Genomic DNA, 25770 nt, shown 5'->3' with positions numbered 1-25770 from the left:
CTTGTGATGAATATTGTTATTTACAAAGATAATTGATTTTTACAAAGAATTTTATTAAAGTGCCTCAAAATAATTGAATTTTCAGGAATAATTTAAAAGAATAATTTAATTATTTCAAAAAAATGTAGGTAATTAAAATTGTATTTAAATTTTAAAATAATTGATTTCCTTTGAATAATTTTATTAAAATATTTGAAAATAATTGAATTCCTGTGAAAAATAAATTCTAATATTTTTGTAAATAATTAAATTCTTCCAAAGAATTTTAAAAACCTTTTTTTAAATTTTTCAAGGAATTGAAATTAAATTTTTATGAATATAAGTACATTTTTTCAGCAATTCCTGTAAAATTGTATATTAAAAGCAATGGAAATCCTGCGATCAATTTTATTATTTTAAAAAATAATTGAATAGTTGTAAAGAATTTTATTCAAATTTTCAAAAATAATTGAATTCTTGAGAAGAATTTTATTGTTTATGAAAATAATTGAATTGTTGCGAAAAATTTAATTGAAATGTTTAAAAAGAATTAAATTTCTGCAAAACTTGTTTTTTAATTTTTGAAAATGATTCAATTCTTTATAAGAATTTTATAAACATTGTTTTGAATAATTAATTTTTCCGAAATATAATAAATATTATAAAAATTTTATTTAAAATAATTGAATTCTTGTGAAAAATTATAATATTTTTAAAAATAATTGAATTATTGTGATGAATATTGTTATTTATGAAAATAATTGAATTTTGCAAAAAAATTTTTTAAAATGCCTCAAAATAATTGAATTTTCGGAAATAATTTTGTTATTTATTGACATAATTGAATTCTTTTGAAGAATTATTTTTGTAAAAAAATTGAATTCTTCCAAGAGAATTTAAAAAAAACATTTTTTTAAATAATTGATTTTTTCGAGGAATTGAAATTAAATTTTTAAGAATTATTACATTTTTTTTAGCAATTACTGTAAAATTGTATTAAAAATGATTAAAAATCCTGCAATTGATTTTATTATTTATGAAAATAATTGAATTATTGTGGAAAATTTTAGTAAAATGTTTAAAAAAAATTGAATTTCTGTTAAATTTTTTGTTATTTTTGAAAATAATTGAATTTTGCAAAAAAATTTATAAACATTGTTTTAAATAATTAATTTTTTCGAAATATAATAAATATTATAAAAATTTTATTTTGAATAATTGAATTCATGTGGAAAACTTCATTTGTGAAAATAATTGAATTTTTCGATTAATTAATTTAAAATAGTATTAAAAATAATGGAAATTCTTCGATAAGTTTTATTATTTATGAAAATAATTGAATTCTTGCTTAGAATTTTATTAAAAAGATTAAAAATCCTGCAATTGATTTTATTATTTATGAAAATAATTGAATTATTGTGGAAAATTTTAGTAAAATGTTTAAAAAAAATTGAATTTCTGTTAAATTTTTTGTTATTTTTGAAAATAATTGAATTTTGCAAAAAAATTTATAAACATTGTTTTAAATAATTAATTTTTTCGAATTATAATAAATATTATAAAAATTTTATTTTAAATAGGGTAAATGCACTAGTAGTCGGACACTTAAGGATACAATCTTAAATTATGCTTTTTTTCTTGAAATAGCAAATATCTACTGTGTTTATAAGCACATTATTAATTAAAGGAGTTCTTCAGGATTAAAAATCATATAAATTTGTTACAAATAGTTGAGTATTTAATAAAATATAAACATTTTAATAAAAAAATTACGAATGCTTTAGTAGTCGGACACTTTTTCCCCTTGTTTCTATAGTCGGACATCTGTCAGATATTTTGGATTTATAAAGTAAAACAGATAATTTTTTAATTGCTATCGGCTGAAAAATGGAATTAAGGCATATTAGAAGTTATTAATATAATATTTAAACCCTATAAGTTTTAATATTTATGATTAATTATCAACAAAACTTTGTGCCACTCATCGCGCTACTCGAAAATGGTTGTATCTATAGTCGGACACCATGATTTTTAAAACATTAAATAAAATATTTCTTGTTTAATTATTTTCAAAAATAACACTATTTTAATAAAATGTAAACTTCACACATTCGTCTAGTATACTTTTTAAAGTAATTATCACAATGCATTATTATTTATTTGCCAAAAAACACGGAATTGTCCGACTACTAGTACTGTCCGACTATACCCGCACTTACCCTAGTTGAATTCTTGTGGAAAACTTTATTTGTGAAAATAATTGAATTTTTCGATTAATTAATTGAAAATAGTATTAAAAATAATTGAAATTCTTCGATGAGTTTTATTATTCATGAAAATAATTGAATTCTTGTTTGGAATTTTATCAAAAAAATTTTTTAAAAATTGAATTTCCATGAAAAATGGTGAATTTTTTGAATAATTGAATTTTGGTTGAATTTTATTAATTTTTATTAAAAATAATTGAATTCTTTTGCGAAATTTGTTGAAAATGTTAGATAAATTGAAAATAATTGAATTTCGAATATTTTTTGAAAATAATTGACTCGTTTTAAAGAATTTGATTATAATTTTTGAGAATAGTTTTTTTGATTTTTACTATTAGCGAATTTAAAGTAGTGGAAATTCTCAAAAAAAAAAAAAAAAAACAGAAATAGTAGCTTTTAGTGGCTGAAATCTAAAAAAAGTACCCAAATAGTAGCGTAACGTAAAAAAAGTAGTAAATAGTAGGTAGGAATAAATAATTTACAGTGATCTGTAAATTCAATGATAAAATTATGAAAATAATTGAATTCTTGCGAACGATTTTATTAGAATTTTTTTAAAATAATTGAATTTCCAATGAAGAAATTTATCACTTTTAAGAATAATTGAATTCTTGTGATTATACAAGAAAAAAAAATAATAGATTTTTATAGAATTTAAAGAATTTTTCTAGAATTAAGAAAATGTCTTGAAAAATAATTGACGATAAATAAAAATAGTTGTTGATCGCAACGAAGAAATAATAAAAAGTGAGAGCTTTCACTTGGACTTGTAATTGTGCTTTTATGCGTATAACATTACACATGAATGCATGCGACTTTTGACAATTAGGATTTTGCACTTTGATTTTGCTTGTTTTGTGTGTTTGTGTGTAAGTGAGTAAGAGAGAGAATCACAATTGAGAGGAACATTATATTAGAGGATCTTTTACGTCTAGTATTGCGATGACCCCTTCCACCAGCAATCGTGTACTCTTTTATTACGACATTGCGACATGACGTAGGCACAGACACGCGATTGCTATCGTTCACCAGAGGAGCTATAGGGTTCCTTTAGTTTGAGTTGTACCACCCGTCGGCGCGCCAACGCTTGCGCTCTTTTCTTCGAAGGAAATAAAAAAAAAAAAAAAAAAAAAAAAAAAACAAGTTGGCAAAAAACCACGAATAGCGCCTAGCGAATGTCAACATGCTCGAGCTTTTAAAACTCTAAATACCTTTGCCGGCAAATCACAGTTATTTTCACCTTTTTTTTTCTTTCTTTTTGTACATTTCAATAAATAAATACAAATAATTTTTTGTAAAAATAGAAACAAATAGGAGAAATTTGAATAAGATTTGTCTCTTTTATTCAGTGAACAAGTGCTTTTTTATAATTGAAGAAAATTGATAACTTTTTTTTTGAGAAGAAGAAATAAGAGAAAAATCATTTTTCGTGTCAACGTTCTTTATACAAGTGTCGCTATTTGATGAATTTTTTTCTTCTTCTTCTTACCCCGTGTATTATAACGGTTCTTTGACTCAAGTGTGATTTGTTACTAATTTAAGGACTCTATTGGAATTTGCACGCTAATTGTCTTCTAATTACGAATTTTCAACGATATGGCGTCTAACATTAAATACACAGGTGAGTTTTTTCTGAAAGAAAATTCAATTTTTATTTTTCAATGCGCTATTTACTCTTTAACACTTTATTTTATTCAAATAAATAATTAAATCACCTCTTTATTTATTATCTGCTTATTAATTATTATTTCTTTATTTATTACTTTTTTTTGTTCATCAAGTTTTTATTTCTTTTATTTTATGTACTTCTTTAATTATTTTATTACTCTCTAAATTTGAATTAATAAAAATGTTTGCTTATTTGAATATCAGTGACTGACTTTTTGCTTTTGAATTACTAAATTTTACTAATAAATAGTAATTTCTACTAACTTAATAGTAAAATTTTACTAATAAATAGTATTTTCTACTAATTTAATAGTAAAATTTTACTAATAAATAGTATTTTCTACTATTTTCTATTAATTAATAGTAAAATTTACTAAATTACTATTCAGTAAATTTTCCTAATAAATAAAGTAAATTCTACTAATTTAATAATAAAATTTACTATTTAGTAAATTTTACTAATAAATTAGCAGTAGAAATTACTATTCCACTAAATCTATTAGTAAAATTCACTAAATAGTAATTTCTACTAAATTTATTAGTAAAATTTACCAAATAGTAATTTCTACCAATTTATCAGTAAAATTTAATAAATAGAAACTTCTACTAATTTAATAGTAAAATTTACTAATTCAAAAGCAAAAATTCAGTAAATTTTACTAAAAAAGAGTAATTTCTACTAATTTCATAGTAAAATTTACTATTTAGTAAATTTTACTAAAAAAGAGTAATTTCTACTAATTTAATAGTAAAATTTACTATTTAGTAAATTATACTAATAATAATTTTACTAATAAATAAAGTAAATTCTAATAATTTAATAGTAAAATTTACTATTTATAGTAAATTTAATAGTAAAATTTACTAAATAGTAATTTCCACTAATTTATTAGTAAAATTTAATAAATAGAAATTTCTACTAATTGAATAGTAAAATTTACTATTTCAAAAGCAAAAATTCAGTAAATTTTACTTAAACAATAGTAATTTCTACTAATTGAATAGTAAAATTTACTAATTTAAAAGCAAAAATTCAGTAAATTTTGCTAAAAAATAGAAATTTCTACTAATTTTTTAATAAAATTTACTAATTCAAAAGCAAAAAGTCAGTTTCGAATTTAAATTAATAAACATTTTTACTAATTCAAATTTAGAGAGTATTTTTTTTAAATTTTATTTGTTTATTTATTTTTAAATCTTTTTTATTAATTTTTTATTGACTTTTCATTAATTATTATTCTATTTTTACTTTTCATTTATATTTATTAAATACAAAGATTTAATAAAATTTACTCTTTTGAAAATATAAAAGAATCTTAATTAATTACTATTTTTTATTATTGAAAATAATTATTTATTTATTAAAAATACATACATATTGTTTATTACGTTCATTATTTACAATCGTAGCTAATTAACAATGTTAAATTAGTAGTGAATTATTATTAATTAACAAATTGTTGATTAGCAGTGAACTATTTTGTGAATTCACTAAAAAGTAGTTAATTAATTAATTAATCAATTAAGTAATCATATAGTTATCGTTAATTAATTAAAAGCATCGAGCTATTGTTTGAATAATAATTACCAATTGACAACAAACTATTATTGTTTTTGTTTTCCAATTGATAATTATTTATGTTAAATATTTATTATCCACAATTATTATTGAAAAATTTAATTATTAAACAAAAATATTATAAAAATTTTAAATTAAATAAATAAAAAAAAAATGTATTATAAAAATTCTGTTTTGTAAAACGATTTGGTAGTTTACTTACATTGTAGGACGGAGATTTATTTTTGTTATACAGAATTTTGTTTATTTTTATTGCTGACGAATAAATAATACTATTACTCTACTACAAATTAATTAATTCATTTTATAGTATTGAATTCATTAAATAAAAAATAATTAATTAATTAATTACAAACTTAATTAAAACATTTAAAAAATTAATTAATTATTAATTAATAGAATAATATATAAATTAATTTTAATATAATTTACTCGAGTTAATAGTAATATTAATGATTAAAATATTATTAGTGGATTGTCAATGAAATGATTATTAATCAAGTAATATATTATTTTTATTAATCGTAAATAATTTAATTACAATTTAATAGTAAAATTAATTAAATAAAATTAAATATTATATTATAAGGGAGCGTTCACAAATGGAAAAAAAAATTTGTTTCATTTAAATAATTTTTATTTAAATCAATTAAATATTTTGCTTCAAATACTAAAATTATTGGTTCAAAAATACAATTTATTTGATTTAAATAAAAGTGTAATAAAAATTATTTATTTCAAGTAAATATTTATTTGATAATAGACGAGCAATCAGTTATTTGAATCAAATAAATTTTTCTTCACTGTTTTTTATTATACTACATAAATATAATATTATTATATGGAAAAAAAATATAAATTATTTTATTTTCGGTTCACTATTTTATTATTTTTTATTTATTTTTTAAAAAAGATAATAATTTATGCTTATTACCAAAAAAATAATTTATATTTTATTATATTAAACAATTTAATTAATTTGTAGTATAGTAATAGTATTATTTATACGTAAGCAATAAAAATAAACAAAATTCTCTATAATAAAAATAAATCTCCGTCTTACAAATTACAATAATGTAAATAAACTACTACGGCTGTTCGTTTTGCAAATAAAGTTTTTCAATTTAATTACGAAATTTGTTTCTCGTGCCACATTATCGAATAACATACGTATAAGTATACACACAGTGCAGTATTATTATGCAAAATCTTATTTATTCCCAGCACTGTCCTTCCAAATTTACAATGTATAAACAATTCTGCGGTAATTTAAAATTTCTAATTTTAAATTAATAATTATTAAAATTTAATAATTGTCTTATAAGAAAATTATTGTATCTCTCTTATACGTTTTATAATACTATAGTTTGTATATTTTCTAAATATATTGTCCTGAATTTCATGTAGTCTAAATATACAAATACTTTCGTTGACTCCAGGAAAATTGTGGTAGAAACAATTTGACTTTTTTTTTATTTTTTTTAATAAAAATTTTGTTTGTAATTATTATGTTGAAAATTATATTGACGAAATTTATAAATATAATTTTAATTTACATTCATGCCAAAAGGAAAATGCTATTAATTTCAATGAATATGCTTTTACTAATAATAGAATTCTTCACTGAATCGTGATACACGTGTTGAGATTTCACATAGAGTGTGTATTATATATTCAAATACGAATAATTTTCTATTATATATTTCAAAACGTGTCTGAAATTTTTTTTTTTTTTTTTTTTTTATAAATATATTCAAACTTTTTGTTTATCTGAATAATTTTATTGTTTTATCGTAATTCTTACTTTGCAAAAATGAAACTTATTTCTTAAAAATTATTTTTTAATGGAAAAATTATAAATTAGGTAAAAAATAATTATTTTTGTTTACTACGACTAACTGTATAAAGTAATTATTTTATTATAAAAATAATTATAATAAAAATTACTATATTATAAAAATAATTATAATGAAAACTATAATTATTTTTATTACACTAATAATTATTTATTATTTTTTTATTTATTTAACAAAAAATTCATCTAAATTTTGACGTAACGTTTCGGCCCTTAGGGGAGGGGGCGTTACATGGGGGTTTAACAATTAATAATTTTTATTATAATTATTTATTAATTACAAATTGTGTAGTTTGTATTTATTCGCAATTACAATTTAGTAGAGTGAATAATTAAAATTAATTATGAAGCATTAAGACAATAACAGATCATAAATCATAAATAATTATATATAATTATAAAATAATAATAATTATAAAAAAAATAATTATATAAAACTGAATAATTATATAAAGAACTATAAATAATTAAAAATTCTTAAGATTAATTGTAAACAATATTATGAATTTAATTATAAATAATTATGAATTGTTGTCAATAATTATCATATAAGTTATAAGGAATTCAAAAATGATTAATTACTATATTAAATTATAAAAATTTAACAGTTATTAGACGGTTATTAAAATTAATGCGAATTAAATTCTACTTTATGTAAAAATTTTACAGTTATTAGTCGATTATTATAAATAATGCGAATATTAAATTCTATTTATGTAAGAGTTTAATAGAAATTAGATTATTAAAAATGTTCTAATTTTAATTTATTAATTTTTAATATTTTTTTTAGAAAATAATATTTAATATGTACCTGTAGAATAATGTACTTTTTGATGTCGTCTAAATAAGTTTAACTTATTAAATAAACATGACACTAGGTTTTAATGTCAAATGGAAAAAGACTTCAATGCTCGAATTGAAAATGCCTGAATTTTCAAGTATATTGTCAACAATTGTAATTTATTCAAATATTATAAAATAATCAGTTTGGACGATAAAATTTCCTCTCAATTGTTTAAATTTGAATTTCTGAATATTGAGCTTTTTTTCCCCATGCAAAGCAAAATTTATGTTTTCGAACAATTGAATTTAAAAGAAAAATTTTACCCATAGGAAAAAAGATATTTTTTTCACAACATATTGTTTTTTTAAAAAAAATTTTTAAACAAATTTGAAAAAAGAGAAAAATTTTTCCATAGGAAAAAAATTATTTTTTTTACAACGTATTGTTTTTTTTAAAGTTTTCAAACAAATTATTAAATTTCGTAATTAAAATTAAAAGAAGAAAAAATTTTCCCCCATAGGAAAAAAAAATTTCTTTTGAAAACTTATTGTTTTTTAGAAAAAAAAATTTTTTTTGCATAAGAAAAATATATCTAGAAAAAATAATAATTTTAAACAAATTGAAAAAAGAGAAAATTTTCCCTATGGGAAAAAAATACTTTCTTTTGAAAACTTATTTTCTAAAAAAAAATTTTTTTTTCTAAAAAGAAAAAAATATGTTCCTTCTGGAAATGAATGGAATTTTAGAACAAAAAAAATTTGAATGAAGAACTATTTATTATCTGTTTTGAAACGTATATAGAGAAAACTTTCCTCCGAGTTCTATTAAAGAACCTTCATATCTGAAAATTTTATTCGCCAGACTAATCGCTCATTTTTTTTTAATGAGCCTAAAACCTTGGAAATGCATAAAACTTACTCTGCAACTGTGATTCAATCATTGAAAGAGAGAAAGAGTGAGAGAATTTATTTCTCATTGATAGATAATATGTTTTGTGATAATTTAATATAAATTTTTCTTCAATAAACGGAAGTTATCGTTTGTAACCATTATCGCCATTTTTTCCCCCTTTTTTCTTATATTCATTCAGACAATCTAAATTATTCCATTACAATTCCAATTTAGATATTTCACTCGGAAACTAATTTTCCAATTTTTTTTTTTCTTTCAAATTGAATTAATTTTAACATTTATCAGATTAATTTGTTACATTGAAAAAAATAACAATTTACGAAAATTATTTTTTGGTAGACTTTTGTTGTATTTTATTTTTCATTTATTTGATTATTTATTTATTTAAATAATTATTTATTTAATTATTTACTTAATTATTTATTTACTTACTTCAATATTTATTTAATTCATTAATTATAATTTTAATTAATTTCTTATAACTATTCATTTATCTAATTGTTTATTCAATTATTTATTCAATAATTTCCAAAATTGCAATTAAATTTTTTAACCAGGTTAATTAATAAAATTTTAGTAAATTATAAAATTTTCAATTTTCAATTGAAAATTTTTGAATAATTTCATAATCAAAATTTTAAAAAATTCAATTATTAGGTACAAAATTAATTATTATTGTTTGTATTTTCAAAAATTTAAATATAATTCTTTGCAAGAATTCAATTATTTTCATAAATAATAACATTCTTGAGAAGAATTCAATTATTTTTATAAATAGCACAATTTTTTGCCAAAATTCAATTTTTAAAAAATTTCACGAAAGAAATCAATTTTTTTTCTTAATTCGTAATATTTTTCAAAAGAATTCAATTATTTTCTAAAAATTAAAAAAATTCTTTAAAACAATTCAATTATTTTTTTTAATACAATTTTTAAAATATTTCATGAAAGAATCCAATTTTTTAAAAAATTTTTAATGAAATTTCACAAAAAAATTTAATTATTTAAAAAATTTTTTAAAATCTTTGCAAAAATATAATTATTTTTAATAAAATTTCAAGAAAGAATTCATTTTTTTTCGTAATTCGTTATAAAATTGTTCATATAAGAATTTAAGTATTTTCTACAATTTTAATAAATCCTTCGAAACAATTCAATTTTTTTCAAAATTGTTATTAAAATTATTTTAGAAAATTGTAATAAAATTCTAAAAAGATGTTAATTATTTTCTAAAAATTTTAATTAAATTCAATAATTTATGATTTATTTCTTTTGTAATTTTCTTTAGAATATAAGATCTCTTTTGTTAAGGACTTTTTTGTCCGTCCAAACTTTAAATAAATAAATAAATAATTTAATTGTTAAATTTAAATTATTAAGAAACACGATTATTTAAAAAACTTGAAAGAAATTCAATTATACATTCAAAATTATCAATTTATTTATTTATTTTCAAAAAGTTTAATAAAACTTTTCGCAAGAATTCAATTAATTTTCCATAAATAATAAAATTCTTCGAAGAAATTCAATTTTTTAAAAATTGTTACTAAAATTATTTTAGAAAATTTTAATAAAATTCTAAAAAGATGTTGATTATTTTCTAAAATTTTTTTATAAAATTCAATAATTTAATTGTTCAATTTCAATTATTAAAAAACACGATTATTTGAAAAACTTGAAAGAAATTCAATTATAAAATTCAATTAAGTACATTCAACATTTTCAATTTATTTATTTATTTATTTATTTAATTTCAAACATTTTAATAAAACTCTTTGCAAGAATTCAATTATTTCCGTAAATAAAAAAATTCTTCGAAGAAGTTCAATTATTCTCAAATTTTTTGATAAAATGCTTTGCAAGAATTCAATTATTTTCTTAAATAATAAAATTTCTTGAAGAAATTCAATTATTCTCAAATTTTTTTATTAAATTCTTTTGTCAAGAATTCAATGATTTTCATATTCATTTTAAAATTGAAAATGTTTAAAAAGGAAAATTTATTAAAAAAGTCTGGAATCAAAATAGCAAACAACATAATTGTAATAATTATTTATTTATAATTATATTTACTCAAATATTTATTTAATTTTTTTACTTATTAATTAATAAAGTAAATAAAAAAAATTTCAAATTTTAAATTGTGTCAAATAATTTAATATTGTTTAATAAATAAATATATAATCGTAATAATTATCTATATTAAGAATTATTTTCTTAATTACTTATTAAATTAATAATTTATTTATTCAATTATTTATTTAATTATCTTTTTAATTATTTATTTAATTATTTATTTAGTTATTACATTATTTATCTAAACTATTTATTTAATTATTTGATTATTTATCTAGAACTATTTATTTAATTATTTAGGTAATTATTTAATTATTTATCTAAACTATTTATTTATTTAATTTTTTCTTACAAAAATCTAAGTCTGGGAACATTTTAGGAAAAAATTGTAGGAAAATATAAATCGTTTTTGAAAAGAAAAATAAAGTTATTTTTAATGAATTTGGATCGAGAGGAATAAAGAAGAAAACTACAATAATTTCCTCTCAAGGGATTCCCAAGGGTGATTGCTGGAAACAACCGGCATGTACTTACTTTCACAATGCATAATGTATTCGTCAATATCACCGTAATTATCTGTAATTATGGCATAATATACTTTATGATTGGTCCATGGCACCATTTCGTCATTAATCTTGAGCAAGGTTAAAAATCGACATTCCATTCTGTAATTTCAAATCCATTTCTATATTTATAGACTCCTTAATTACCAACTCTCATCTATTGTCTTCTATTTATAACCCTGGTTCAATAAAACGACAAAAAAATTACATTTTCAATTCATTTGCACCATTCGCAAAAAGAAATTTTCCACATTCGCGTTAGCCGAAGGCGCTAAGGCGCTTTACAAGCTGGGTTTGATTATCCGGTCGGGGTTCGATCCCACCCGGGAATAAATTTTATTCCTATTTTTTCGAATTCAGTCCAACTTGTAGTTGAACAATTCTTGTTATTATTATAATAATTAACATAATCTTTCTTCACGTGAAGTTAGTGTTTCTTTATTCCAATTTTTTATAGTTCGAATTGTGATGTCAAAAATTTGACAGTTAATTTGTAAATAATAAAATGGAGTAAAAAAATTTAAACCCCAATTTCAAAAACTCAATAAAGAGGTGCAGTTGCAATGTTTAAAAATAATAGCAGAGCATTTCGAAATTTTAAGCAAATAAAAAGAACAATAAGAATTTAAATCTTTATTTTAGAAAAATGATTGAAATTTGAAAAATTTAATTTAGAAATTCTGAAAAAATTAGGTTTTTGAAAAATAGTAATTAAAATTTTTTGAATATCTATAAATATCATTGAATATCTATAAATATAATTGTATTTTTGAAAAAACATTATTTTTTCAATTTACAAAAATTAATCAAATTTAAATAATTCAATTCTCGTCGTTGAATTTTGATAGAAATTGATTTTAAAAAAATCACAGTTAAAATTTTAGGAAACAATTGAATATTTAAAACGTTATAACATTAATTTTAGGAATTAATTGAATTTTAAAATGTTTTTAAATTAAATTCCTTGAAAATTTAAGTCAAGGAAAAGTAGAAAAGAATAAAATTTTTATTTAAAAAAAATATTGTTTACATTTTTTTTCTTTAAAAATTCTAAAAAAAGAATTAAATTTTTGAAGAATTACAGTTGCAACTTTTAGAAATAATTAAATTTTATGAGGTTTTTCATGGAAAGTAATTCAGAAGATAATTAAATTTTTTCGAAAAATATTCTTAATAAAAATTTTAAAAAAATTGAATTTTATGAAATTTTATTAAAATTGTATTAAAAATAAAATTTTTAAAAAGAATTTTACTATTTATACAAATAATTGAATTGTTTCAAAGGATTTATTAAAGTTTTTGAAAATTAATAAATTCTTTTGTGAGATTTTATTAAAATTTTATTGAAAATAATTGAATTTTTGCAAAAAAAAATTGTACTTTTTATAAAAATAATTGAATTCTTGCGAAAAATTGTATTTTTGAAAATACATAATTTTATGAATTTACAAAAAATTATTGTATTTACATAATTCATATTCATATTCATATTCTCGTCGTTGAATTCTGATAGAAATTGATTTAAAAAAAAATTCAGTTAAATTTTTAGAAAATAATTGAATATTTAAAGCCTTTATAACATGAATTTTAGGAAATAATTAAATTTTAAAATGTTTTTAAATTGAATTCCTTAAAAATTTAAGAGAAGCAAAAATAAAGACATTTTTATTTTAAAATATTAATAATTATATTATTTTTCTTTAAATATTCTTAGTTTTTCAATAATATTATTTAAAAATTCTAAAAAAAAAAAAAATAATTGAATTTGGAAAGAATTACGGTTGCAATTTTTAGAAAATAATTAAATTTCATATTTGAAATTTTAATTTATGTGGAAAAATAAATATAAAATAAGTTTCTAAATATTTTGTTTAACCGAAAGAATTGAAGTTTTGAATAATTTCATTTAGAAATTACGAAAAATTGTTTCTTGAAAAAATGTATTTAAAATTTTTTTCAAATAATTGTATTTCTAAAAATAATTTTAAATAATTGAAATAATTGAAAATTTGAAACAATTGAAAATTTTGATAAATTTCATTGAAATAAATTTAATATTTTATCGAATTTTATTTGTTTACTTTTAAAAATTATTTTGAAATATAATTGTATTTTTGAAGAATTCTAATTGAAAATATGGAATATTATTTCAATTATATTGAAAAAGAATTTACCAAGTTCATGTTAGCCGAAGACGTTAAAGCGCTTTGCAAGCCAGCTTTGATTATCCGTTCGGGGTTCGATCCCACGCGGGAATAAATTTTCATCAAATTTTTTCGAGTTTAGACAACTTGTAGTTGAATAATTCTTGTTATTTTATTTGTTATTTCTTGTTATTTTTGTTAAATTGAATTAATTCGTATTAAAATTGAAGTCTTGAATAAAAAAAAGTAAATAAAATAAAGTCGCACGCGAAAGAAAATAATTTTTCTCAAAAAATTCTTTGCGAGTAGCGGCAAGTGAATCATAATGTATCGAAGATGAAAGCCAATCACAGAACAAACACTCGTAATTTATGGTTATTTGAGATTAAATTCAATGAAGAAGAGTAACAAATATCTACAAATGAGATCGTAAACGATATTCCTGGCGCCAATTGAACTTAATGAATGAATGTCTCTTCAGCATTAACCTTTTGAATCATTTCAAATTCAATACTATAATTTTGCTCTTACCCTCCGAACTCTCGTTTATTAACTAATCCAATTTACCAGGGAGGAAGGCGCTCTCCTCTCTATTTTAGTTATCTTGCACCCACGTGCGGATCTTCAAATGACATCAAGTGTATATCCGAAACAAGTTCTAGTTCTAGGTGAAGGTAATTGGTTGCGATTATTTAACATCCTTGAGAACGACTCTGTAATGACAAATGAGAAAGTATATGACAATTATAATACTGTGGAGATTTTGACAAAAAATTATCGTACATTGACCCTTAAATAAATTGAGAGTGAAAATAGGAATAAAAAAAAATCATAAAAGGAGAATAAAATTTGGATGATTAATTCCTAGTATTGTTTAGATAAAAAAAATTTAATTCTCAGATATTAAACGTAAATAAATATATTCTGTTTAATGCAAAAAATTAAATTTCATAAAATTTACAGTAGAAATAAAAATGACTAAAAAAAATTATTTCTAAAAACTCACGCTCACGTGTTTTTAATATTCAATTATAATCTAAAATTTTAATTGAAATTTATTTTTAATTTAAATTTTTATTAAAAATTCTGCTAGAATTCAATTATTTAAATACAAAAATAAATCATTTATTGAATAATAATTGAATGTTTCCCAAAATTTAATCAACAAATTTTTAAATAAATGTATTCTTTCGACAAATTTTAATAAAAATATTAATAATAATTATTACATTTTTCGAGGAATTTGATTCAAATTGTATTAAAAATAATTGAATTCTTATAAAAAGAATTTCATTATCATTTAAAAGTAATTGATTTTCTGCAATCATTTTTAACTTCTCCAAAATTCAATTTTTTTTAGTGTCTTTAAGTAAAATTTTTCTATAAATCCTTTATTTTTAATTATTATTAATAATAAATGAAAAATATATTGACAAATTTTTAACTAATTTCAAGAAGAATTTGAATTATTAAAATTTTTCAAAAATCTAAGTCCTTTAAAATTTCTATAATAAAATTCATTAAAAATTGAATTTTTCTAAAATTTTAAATTAAAACCTCTTGAAGTTAATTTATTTTTGAAACTTGTGAATGTTAAATTGAAATTGAATTTTTTAAAATTGAATTAATTTTGAAATATTTAAGTAAAATTATCTTCTATATTAATAATCGTTGTATTCCGGTAATTTAATTATTTAGGAAAATAATTGAATTCTCAAAAAGAAATGTAAAAATTTTTGATAATTCTAATTAAACTCTTTTCGAAGAATTTCTTTGAATTTTTTTTTTCAATTAATGGAGTTTTTTTTAAACATTTTAATTAAAAATCTTAAAAATAATTGAATTTTATGAGCAATATCTTTCAAGTTTTTAAAATAATCGTGTTTGTTAATAAAATTGAAATTAAACATTTAATTATCGAAATTTTATTAAAACTTTTGAAAATTCTTTTGAAAAATTTTATAACGAATTAAGAAAAAATTGAATTTGTTCGTGAAATTTTTTTTTTTTGAAGAGAATTGAATTTTTGCAAAGATTTTTATTATTTATACATCTAATTGAATTGTTTCGAAGGATTTATTAAAAGTTCCAAAAATAATTGATGTTTTGCAAAGAATTTCATTACATATTTACAAATATAATTGAAATTTTTCGAAGAATTTATTAAAATTTTAGAAAATAATTGAATCCTTTGGAATTTTTTATAACCAATTAAGAAAAAAAAATTGAATTTTTTTGAGAAATTGTTTTGAATATAATTGAATTTTTACAAAGAATTTTACTATATTTATGAATATAATTGAATTATAATGAAAGATTTATTAAAATTATAGAAAATAATTGAATTCTTTTGAAATATTTGATATCGAATAAAGAAAAAATTTTGAATTTTTGCGAAAATTTTTTTGGAAAATAATTGAATTTTTGCAAAGATTTTACTACTTAAAAAAATAATTGAATTCTTTCCAAGAATTGATTAAAATTTCAGAAAATAAATAAATTCATTCGTGAAATGTTATTAAAATTTTATTTGAAAATAATTCAATTTTCGCAAAAAATTTTACTATTTATAAAAATAATTGAATTCTTTCGAAGAATGTTATTTTATTTATGTAAATAATTGAATTCTTGAGAAGAATTTTATTAAAAATTTTGGAAAATTCTTCTGAAATATTTTATAAGGAGAATTAAGAAAAAAATTAAATTCGTTCCTGAAATTTTTTTTAATATAATTGAATTCTTGCAAAGATTTTTATTATATATTTATAAATATAATTAAATTGGTTTGATAGATTTAATAAAATTTTTAAAAATAATTGAATTTTTGCAAAGAATTTTACTAGATTTACAAATAAAATAGAATTTTTTCAAACAATTTATTAAAATTTTAGAAAATAATTGAAACCTTTGAAATTTTTTATGTAACGAATTAAGAAAGAGAAATTGAATTCTTTCATTAAATTGTTTTGAATAATTGATTTTAGAAAATAATTGATTTTTTTTGAAATTTTTTTTTTTTTTTTTTTTCATTTATTAGCAAGTGAATTCTTTAATGAATTTTTATTAATAGTGTATTAAAAATAGTTAAATTTTTGCAAAGAATTTTACTATTTATAAATAAAATTAAATTGTGTCGAACGATTTATAAAAATTTTAGAAAATAATTGAATTCTTTTGAAATATTTGATATCGAATAAAGGAAAAAATTCAATTCTTTCGTGAAACTTTTTGGAAAATAATTGAATTTTTGCAAAGATTTTACTATTTAAACAAATAATTGAATTTTTTCGAAGAATTTATTAAAATTTTAGAAAATAATTGAAACCTTTGAAATTTTTTATGTAACGAATTAAGAAAAAAATTGAATTCTCTCGTGAAATTGTTTTGAATATAATTTAATTTTTGCAAAGAATTTTACTATTTATGAATATAATTGAATTGTATTGAAGGAATTTATTAAAATTTTAGAAAATAATTGAATTTTTTCGAGAAATATTATTAAAAATTTTTTAAAATTGTTTCTTTCATGAAATTTTATTAAAATTGTATTAAAAATAGTTAAATTTTTGCTGAAGAATTTTACTATTTATAAATAAAATTGAATTGTGTCGAACGATTTATAAAAATTTTAGAAAATTGAATTCTTTTGAAATAATTGATTTCGAATAAAGAAAAAAATTGAATTCTTTGGTGAAATTTTTTGGAAAATAATTTAATTTTTTTAATTTTTTTTTTGCAAAGATTTTACTATATTTCCAAAAATAATTGAATTGATTGAAATTTTAGAAAATAATTGAATTCATTTGTGAAATGTTATTAAATTTTTTTTTTTAAATTATTGAATTCCTAAAAAACATTTTATTATTTATGAAAATAATTGATTTCTTATGAAGAATGTTATTATTTATACGTAAATAATTGAATTCCTAAGAAGAATTTTATTAAAATTTTTGAAATTATTAAACAAGATTAATTAATTTTATACTTAATAAGTGAATTTTTTTAATTTTCCGATTGTGAAATTATTCAAAACTTTATAATTGAAAATTGAAAATTAAGTTATTGCTGAATTCAAATTGAGGTCATAATTGAAAAAGTCATCTTCAAATTGTCGATTAAAAGTAGTTTAAATGTTTTCTCAGGGCTTTCAATAAAAAAAATTCTCTTTTCTACATTTTTATCACGAAAAACTGCACTTTTACTGTACTGGACAGAAATTAAAAATAGAATAATAAATAAATTTTATTTCAATCTTTATTTTTGATGAATTATTTTAATTGACTGACAACTATTAAAAAACCATATATTTTATTTATATGTTAAGATTATTTTCCTGTAAAAAAATTTCAAAAATATATTTAATCATTAGTGTAAATAATTCTCTTGAACTAAAAATGAAGAGTTCTATTTTTACGTTTCCCTTGATGGCTGAACATGTAAATTTTTGTTGTCAATTTTTGCTGTGTGTTGTGAAGACTTAAAGAACGATAAAACTTGAGATGCAGAGAAGAAGAAGAAGAAGAAGAAGAAGAAGAAGAAGAGGAAGAAGAAGAGGAATCTTTTATAAGAAAATGCATTGCTTCCTCTCTATAATACTTACAGTAGGACAAATGCACACTATGCATACAACAATCACGTATAATTTAATAATGAATTGACAACCGACAACCGACAATCGACCGTGAAACAAGACCATGTACACGAGGTGGGATTTTGGACGTGAGAATCAAAAAATTGAGGTCACTGATGACCTTTAGTGCATTTTGAGTAAGTGAAAGGATTAGTGAATTCAAAATGTAATGAATAAACATCTGAATTGTATAAACAATCAAAAAATACAATTTTCAATCAAAACTAGTCGCGTCATATTAGTCAAATATTTATCGTCAATAGTCGAAATCATCGCAGTAAATGATGAAAAGTTTATTATTCAAAAATAATAAAATTTACTCGAGTTTTTTTTTTTTTTTTTTTTTTTTTTTTTGAATAATGAGAGCATTAAAAAGTGGAGTAACAAATTTTTTGTTTACTCTGCAAACTCGAAGCGTCGTCGTTCTATTTCAATATTGAATATATCTACGTCAAACTATGTTGTATGAATTGGAAAAAATCTAAGACGATAATAAGCGAATAATATTTGTCAATTTTTACAATAATTCTTTATTAACTGTACTTCTTTTTTTTTACACTCAGCTGTTGAGTAATTGTTTACAATTTTATTTATTTTTAACGGGTCGAAAATTTATCACGATTGCCAAACAATATGAATATTTAATCGAGAGAAAAAAAATACAATTTGCATTATAACAATTTTTTTATTTATTTAGTAATATACAAGTTTTTTTTTGCAATTTTGTATCTACAAAATATATTTTTTTCTCTAATCCAATTTTTACAAATTTTAAATCAATGTGACAAATTTTTCGTCCATGGAAAAAATTTACGAATTTTACTTTTAAATATTTTTTTATTGAAAATGTTCTAGAAATTGAATTTCAAATTATTGTTCTTTTATTATTTGAATATTAACGATTTTAAATTATTTTAAAATTTTATTTATTTATTTGTTATCGTTCATGATTTCATTTATTTTTATTAACTCTCAAAATCTGAATTTCTTAAAAATAACTAATTGTTAGGAAAATCTTGGCTGACTTTTTGCTTTAGCAAATAATAAAAATTAACTAATTATATAGAAAATATAGTTAATTATTATTTATTAGTGCAAAAAACCTAATTATTAGTAAATAAATAACTAAAAAATAGTCAAATTTGACTTTTAGGATCAGTCACCGAAAGTTTTAGTAATATTGACATTTATTTATTAGTTTTGAATAATAATAATATTAATATTTTTTAATAATAATATTTTTAATAATTTTATAATAATATTATATAATAATAGACAAATAAATAAAAAGCAAATTCAGATATTTATTTAACAGAAATGAATAATATTTCAAAAATTTAATTTAGAAATTCGGAAAAAACAAGGTTTTTAAAAAATCGAAATTACATTTTTGTTTCAAATATATAGTTGAAATTCTGAAAATAATTTTTAAAAATTGAAAAATAGGAAATTTTCTCAAATTTCATTAAAAAATTTTATAAATTTTACATTTAAAAGAATTTTATTTTGTCATTTTAAAAAATTATTTTAAAAAATATTTTTGCAACAATTTTTTTTGACAATTATTGTAACTAAAAATTTGGAGAATAATTAAATTTTACAAAAATGTTTGTATTTAAAATTTTAAATAATTTAAAATTTCCAAATTTAATAAAATTTGGAAAATAATTAAATTTTATAAAAATTTTTGTATTTAAATAATTCAATGATTGTTGAATTCTAATAAGAATTGATTTAAAAAATAATAAAATTTTGAACGTTATAACAGGAATTTTAAGAAATAATTAAATTTCAAAAAGTTATAAAATTAAAATCTTTTTATCAAAGTTTTGTATATAATTTTATTTTCGAAAATTCTATAAAATAATATACTTTTGAATTTTGGAAAAATTGCAGTTATAATTTTTTGGAAATAATTAAATTTCATAAAGATTTTATATTAAAATTATTTGAAATTTCAATTAAAATAAAAAAAACAATAAGTTTTCAAATATCTGTTTTGGAAAAAATTATGGAATTTTTTAAATAATTTAATATAGAAATTCCGAACAAAATTAGTTTTTCAAAATATTGAAATTAAATTTTTTTTTGAGGATAATTGGAATTTCTGAAAATAAATTTTGAAAATTGAAACAAATAAATTTTATATTTCAAAGAATTGTATTTTGTCACTATTAAAAAATTATTTTCAAAAATTATTGTATTTTTTAAAAAATTGTAATTAAAAATTTGGAAAAATTTTTCAAAAATAATTAAATTTTTTTACAAAAATTATTCTATTTCAAATAATTCAATTTTCGTGGAATTCTAATAAAAATTAATTTAAAAAGGAATATAATTTTGAAAAATAATTGAGAATATTAGACCCTTTTCAACAGGAATTTTAAGAAATAATTAATAAATATTAAAAAGTTTTTAAATTAATTTTTTTACAATTTAATCGCCTTAAAAGTATAATAATATTTAAATGTTTATTTAAAAACATTATTTCATAAGGTTTTACATTGAAATTATTTGAATTCCCAATTAAAATAAATAATTTTTCATTTTTTATTAAAATAAATAAGTTCTTAAATATTTGTTTAGGTAGAAATTTTTAAATATTTTAAATAATTTAATGTAGAAATTCTAAATAAATTTAAGTTTTCGAAAAATTGTAATTAAAATTTATTTTTCAAAATAATTGAATTCCAGAAAATAATTTACAAAAATTGAAGGAATGACAAATTTTGTCAAATTTAAAAAAAAAACAATTTTTTTATTTTAAAAGAATTTAATTTTATTACCTTTTTAAAAATTTGTTTTCAATTATAATCGTAGTTTTAAGGAATTATATTTCGAAAAAATTATATTTTTTAAAAAATAATAAATTTTCACTAAAAGTTTCAAAAATAAATTACTTGTAATTAACAATGAGTTCTAAAATTTTACTCGTGCGTATATTCATGCTTGTTAACTAATAAATTAGACATTAATTATTTGATAAGCAGAACTATTACAATTTTAATCAGTAATTGACTCATTACTATCAAAATAAGTTATTTTTAACTCATTCAAATTTAGAAAAAATTATTTATTTATTATTTGTTTGCTTAGAATTTTAATTAATTATATTTTCTTTTTGTTAAAAACTTAAAAAATTCTTTTTTGGAATACAAAATTTTAATAAATAAATATTAATAAAAAACTGCAATAATTCTTTTTACGTTTCGGTCGTACAACTGTCTTCGTCAGAAACTATAAAATTTATTAAATTAAAAAAGTATTTAGAAAATTAATAAAAAAAAAAAATTACAATTTAAGGGCATTTGAACCTTGATGACGTCACACATGCTTTGCACAATCTGTATAACGTCATCAAGGTTCAAATGCCCTTAATTGAAACTTAATTTAATAAAAATAAATTTTAATAAATAAATATTAATGAAAATAAATTTTACTGAAAATAAATTCCAATTTAATTGAAATTTAATCTAACGAAAATAAATTTTAATAAATTAATAATAATAATAAAAGAAATTTTACTAAAAATGAATTACAATAAAAACACTTGTCTTGGAAGAAAAATTGTTGAAATAATTTATTAAATGCAAAGAATTCAAGAAAAATGAGTCAATCTTGATGAAAATTAATTATTATTCCACTGGAACATCTGAAACAAATAATTCCAAAGCGACAATGTTAATAAATAATATAATGTAAAGTCTATCTAAATGATTCCCTTTTTTTTCGTCGATAAGAATAAATTTTATGAATTGGGAGCATGGCTCAAATGAGGAAATATTCCATGACGTTGAGTAATTTTTTTCGATCAAGTTTTCTTTTTTTTGTAATAAAAAAAGGCGTGTTCAATAATCATTATCAATAATGAAATATTAAAAAAAAAAAAAAAAAAAAAAAAATGAATTGACTCGGAAAGACATTGTTATAGAACATATAGAAAGGAATATACGATTAGATGCGATAATAATGATAATAATAAATATAAATTGCGAAATAAAAGGGTCTTTATAAGTTTATACTTTTCTCGTATATTAAAATAGATAGCCCGACAACCTCGAATAAATTATCTCACTTTGTTAGCAATATATTACATAGTTTCTTTACTATCGAGCCAAAACGTTTTAATTCCCACATTATTCCATTCAAGACCCTCAAGGCAAGTTGCATCCACTTAAGACATCCTGTACTTTCCAATTAAATCTTCAAATAAAATTATTTCTAACCACATCAGACATTCCACAAATTCTCGTGTGAAAATTATATTCATGATTTTATGTAATTGTCCATTGCAGGCAATTGATTATGATTGATATATATATACATAGGTATTGTATTTTATGGAGAAAAGGGGGAAAAAATTTCTTTTTTAAAATTTCTATTAGGTCTTTTTCCTTGTTAACAAAAAAATTTTTTTTTGTTGGGAAAATTTTCGTTTAGCGAAAGTCAGCAAAAGGTGAAACTGAATTCTATTATTTGTGTTTATTTATAAATTAATTTAATATAAAAAAAAAATTTTTTTTTATTTAATATATTAATAATTTTAATTATTTGTTTTATTAAGTGCCCTTCTATTTTAGATGAATTTTCCTTTAGGGGTCGTCCATATACCACGTGGACACTTTTGGGGGGAGGGGGGGGGGTAAAAAAGTTTGAAAATGTCTACGATCCCATGTATTTTTGTGTCCACAAGGGGGGAGGGGGGGTCAAAAATTTTTGAAAAACTGTCCACGTGGTATATGGACGACCCCTTAGCAGATTTCTACTTGGACAAGTTTTTATTTGGTAGACGTCTACTTATGTAAAGTGACATTTAGAAAAATATTCCGATAGCGGAAATCTTTTTAAAGGTTAATAAAATCATTCAGCGGAATTCTACTAACGACAATTTTAATTAGACTGAATTTTACATAAAAAAATCTTAATTTGATAGAAATCTGCAAAGGAGAATTTTTATTAAGCAGAATTTTACTTACAATCATTAAAATTAGGATAAATTCTTTACAAAAAACTATTAATTAGAAAGAATTCTCAAAGGAGAATTTTTTTAAACAGAATTTTACTCCAAAAATATTAATTAGGCTGAATTTCACATAAAAACACTTAATTGGAGTAAAATAAGAGAATATTTTACTTAAAACTATAAATTAAATTTTTCATAACTATATAAAACATGAAGATGTGTTTTTATAATAATTAAATATGGCCCAGGTGATAAAATCATTTATTGAAAATGCATTTGAAAATAATTTAATTTTTGGCGAAGAATTTTATTATTGACGAATATAATTGAATTTTTTGAAAATAAGTATAGTGGAGTTTCCTTAATAATTTTTAATTGGAAATTTCCAAAGTACTTGAATTTCATGAAGAATTTTTTTCAAGTTTTTAAAATAATCGTATTTTTAACAATTATTGAAATTAAACATTTAATTATTGAATTTTATTAAAATTTTTAAAAAATAATTAAATTCCTCTTAAAATTTTATTACAATTTTTTAAAATAATTTAACTTTATTCAAAGAATTTTACAAAAATATTTTTAAAAATAATTGAAATCCTAAAAAGAATTAAAAAATTTTTGAACATAATTGTATTTCTGCGAAGAATTTTATAACTTTTGAAAATAATTGAATTTCTGCAATAATTTGAAACTTCTCCAAAATTGAATAATTTTTTTAGTATTCTTAACTAAAATTCTTTTATAAATCCATTATTTTTAATAATTTTTGAAAAAGTTCTTTTGAGAATTTTCAAATTCTGTTGTTTATAATTCAATTTTACAAAATTTCAATTATTCGTAAATTCTAGAAAAAATTTTAGAAAATAAAAACTTCAAATAATTTCAAGTGAAATTCAATTAAACTTATTTAAAAAAAATTAATTCCACAGAATTGTTAGTTAAAAATTTGAAAAATTCAAATTTTCAAAGATTTTAATTTGAAATCTTTTCAAAATTCAATTATTTCAAAAATTTTAACTGAAATCTATTTTTAAATACATTTTTTTTTAGTAAGTTCTACGAAAATTCAATTATTTAAATACAAAATTAAATAATTTGTTAAATTGAATAATTGGACGTCTCTGAAAATTGTTCAATTTTCAGAAATTCTCGTAAAGAATTGTATTAAAAATTTTTTAAATAATTGAATTCTATGGACAAATTTTAATATTTTTTAAGAATAATTCCTTTTTTCGAGGAATTAGATAAAAATTGTATTATAGAAATAATTGAAATTCTGCGATAAGTTTTATTATTTATGAAAATAATTGAATACCTAAAAAGAATTTTATGATTTACAAAAATAATTGAATCTCTGTAAAAATTTTATTATTTATGAAAATAATTGAATTATAGCGAAGAAATTTATAAAAAAATTTTTAATAATTGAATTCCTGTGAAATTTTTATTATTTTATGAAAATAATTAAATGTTTGCGTAGAATTTTGTTAAAATTTTTTTAAATAATTGAAATCATTGAAATTTTGCCAAGAATTGTATTAAAATTTTTGAAAATAATTTAATTCTAAAATTTTTTTTAAAATTCTCGTAAAAATTTCAATTATCTTCTTTATAAATAATAAAATTCTTCTCTGAAATTCAATTATTTTTAAAAATTTTAACAAAATTCTCGTTAAAATTTCAATTATTTTAAAAATATTTTCTCAATTCATTGATTTCCAATATCTGCTATTTTAATAAAATTTTCCAAACGAATTCAATTATTCAAAAAAAAATCTAATAAAATTCTATGCAAACATTTAATTATATTCATAAATAATAAAAATTTCACAGGAATTCAATTATTTACAAATTCTTTATAAATTTCTTCGCAATAATTCAATTATTTAAAAAAAAAAAAAAAAAAAAAAAAAAAAAAAAAAAAAAAGAGTCTCGCTTGAGCTGTCAGAGAGTACGGATGTTTTTGTTTGTCAGCTCGCTGCCTGTTTACTAAATGTATATTTCTAATTTCTTCTCAGTTATAATTATTCTCTGAGTTTTCTTTTCACGATTTTCACGTTAAAACAAATCGGACTTTTAAAAAGTATATTGTGTTTTGTTTTTTGTGAAAGTGAAAGATTATAAATTGCAATTGACAAAATTTGACTTTTTGTTTGTTAAGTGCATTTTTTAAATTGCTCTGTGAACTATATGTTTTAAGTGAACTATATGTTTTTTTTAACAGACTTGACGAGATACAAATGCGATATTACTCGCGATTTTTTATTTTCTAATAGTTTTGTGCACTGGTGCGTTTTCCCCTTATTTTAAATGTGAGTTTGATTTTCTGTGATTTAAGTTCATATTAAAT

The 25770-nt window shown here is 19.0% G+C and overlaps 2 protein-coding genes across 4 annotated transcripts in view; one reads left to right on the top strand and one right to left on the bottom strand.

The window, feature by feature from the left end:
- The first annotated feature begins 2985 nt into the window (after positions 1-2985).
- Positions 2986-25770, top strand: part of LOC122499858 (sialin) — a 55903-nt gene continuing 33118 nt past the window's right edge. The window contains exon 1 of the mRNA XM_043608393.1: positions 2986-3867. Within this exon, the coding sequence (XP_043464328.1) occupies positions 3843-3867 (25 nt within the window). The 5' untranslated portion in view covers positions 2986-3842. The remainder of the gene's footprint in view (positions 3868-25770) is intronic.
- Positions 11608-25770, bottom strand: part of LOC122499860 — a 256174-nt gene continuing 242011 nt past the window's right edge. For 2 of the 3 annotated variants that reach the window (XR_006301387.1, XM_043608397.1), the window contains exon 5: positions 13831-14540. The gene's annotated coding sequence lies outside the window, so the exon portion shown is untranslated. Of the gene's footprint in view, positions 11786-13830; positions 14541-25770 lie in introns of those variants that run through there. The other variant, XR_006301388.1, reaches the window with a different exon arrangement.

This window comes from Leptopilina heterotoma, unplaced genomic scaffold (assembly GCF_015476425.1).
Source record: "Leptopilina heterotoma isolate Lh14 unplaced genomic scaffold, ASM1547642v1 Lhet_177, whole genome shotgun sequence".
Lineage (NCBI taxonomy): Eukaryota > Metazoa > Arthropoda > Insecta > Hymenoptera > Figitidae > Leptopilina > Leptopilina heterotoma.
The sequence above is the reverse complement of the archived record's forward strand: the minus strand, read 5'-3'. Positions and strand labels throughout refer to the sequence as shown.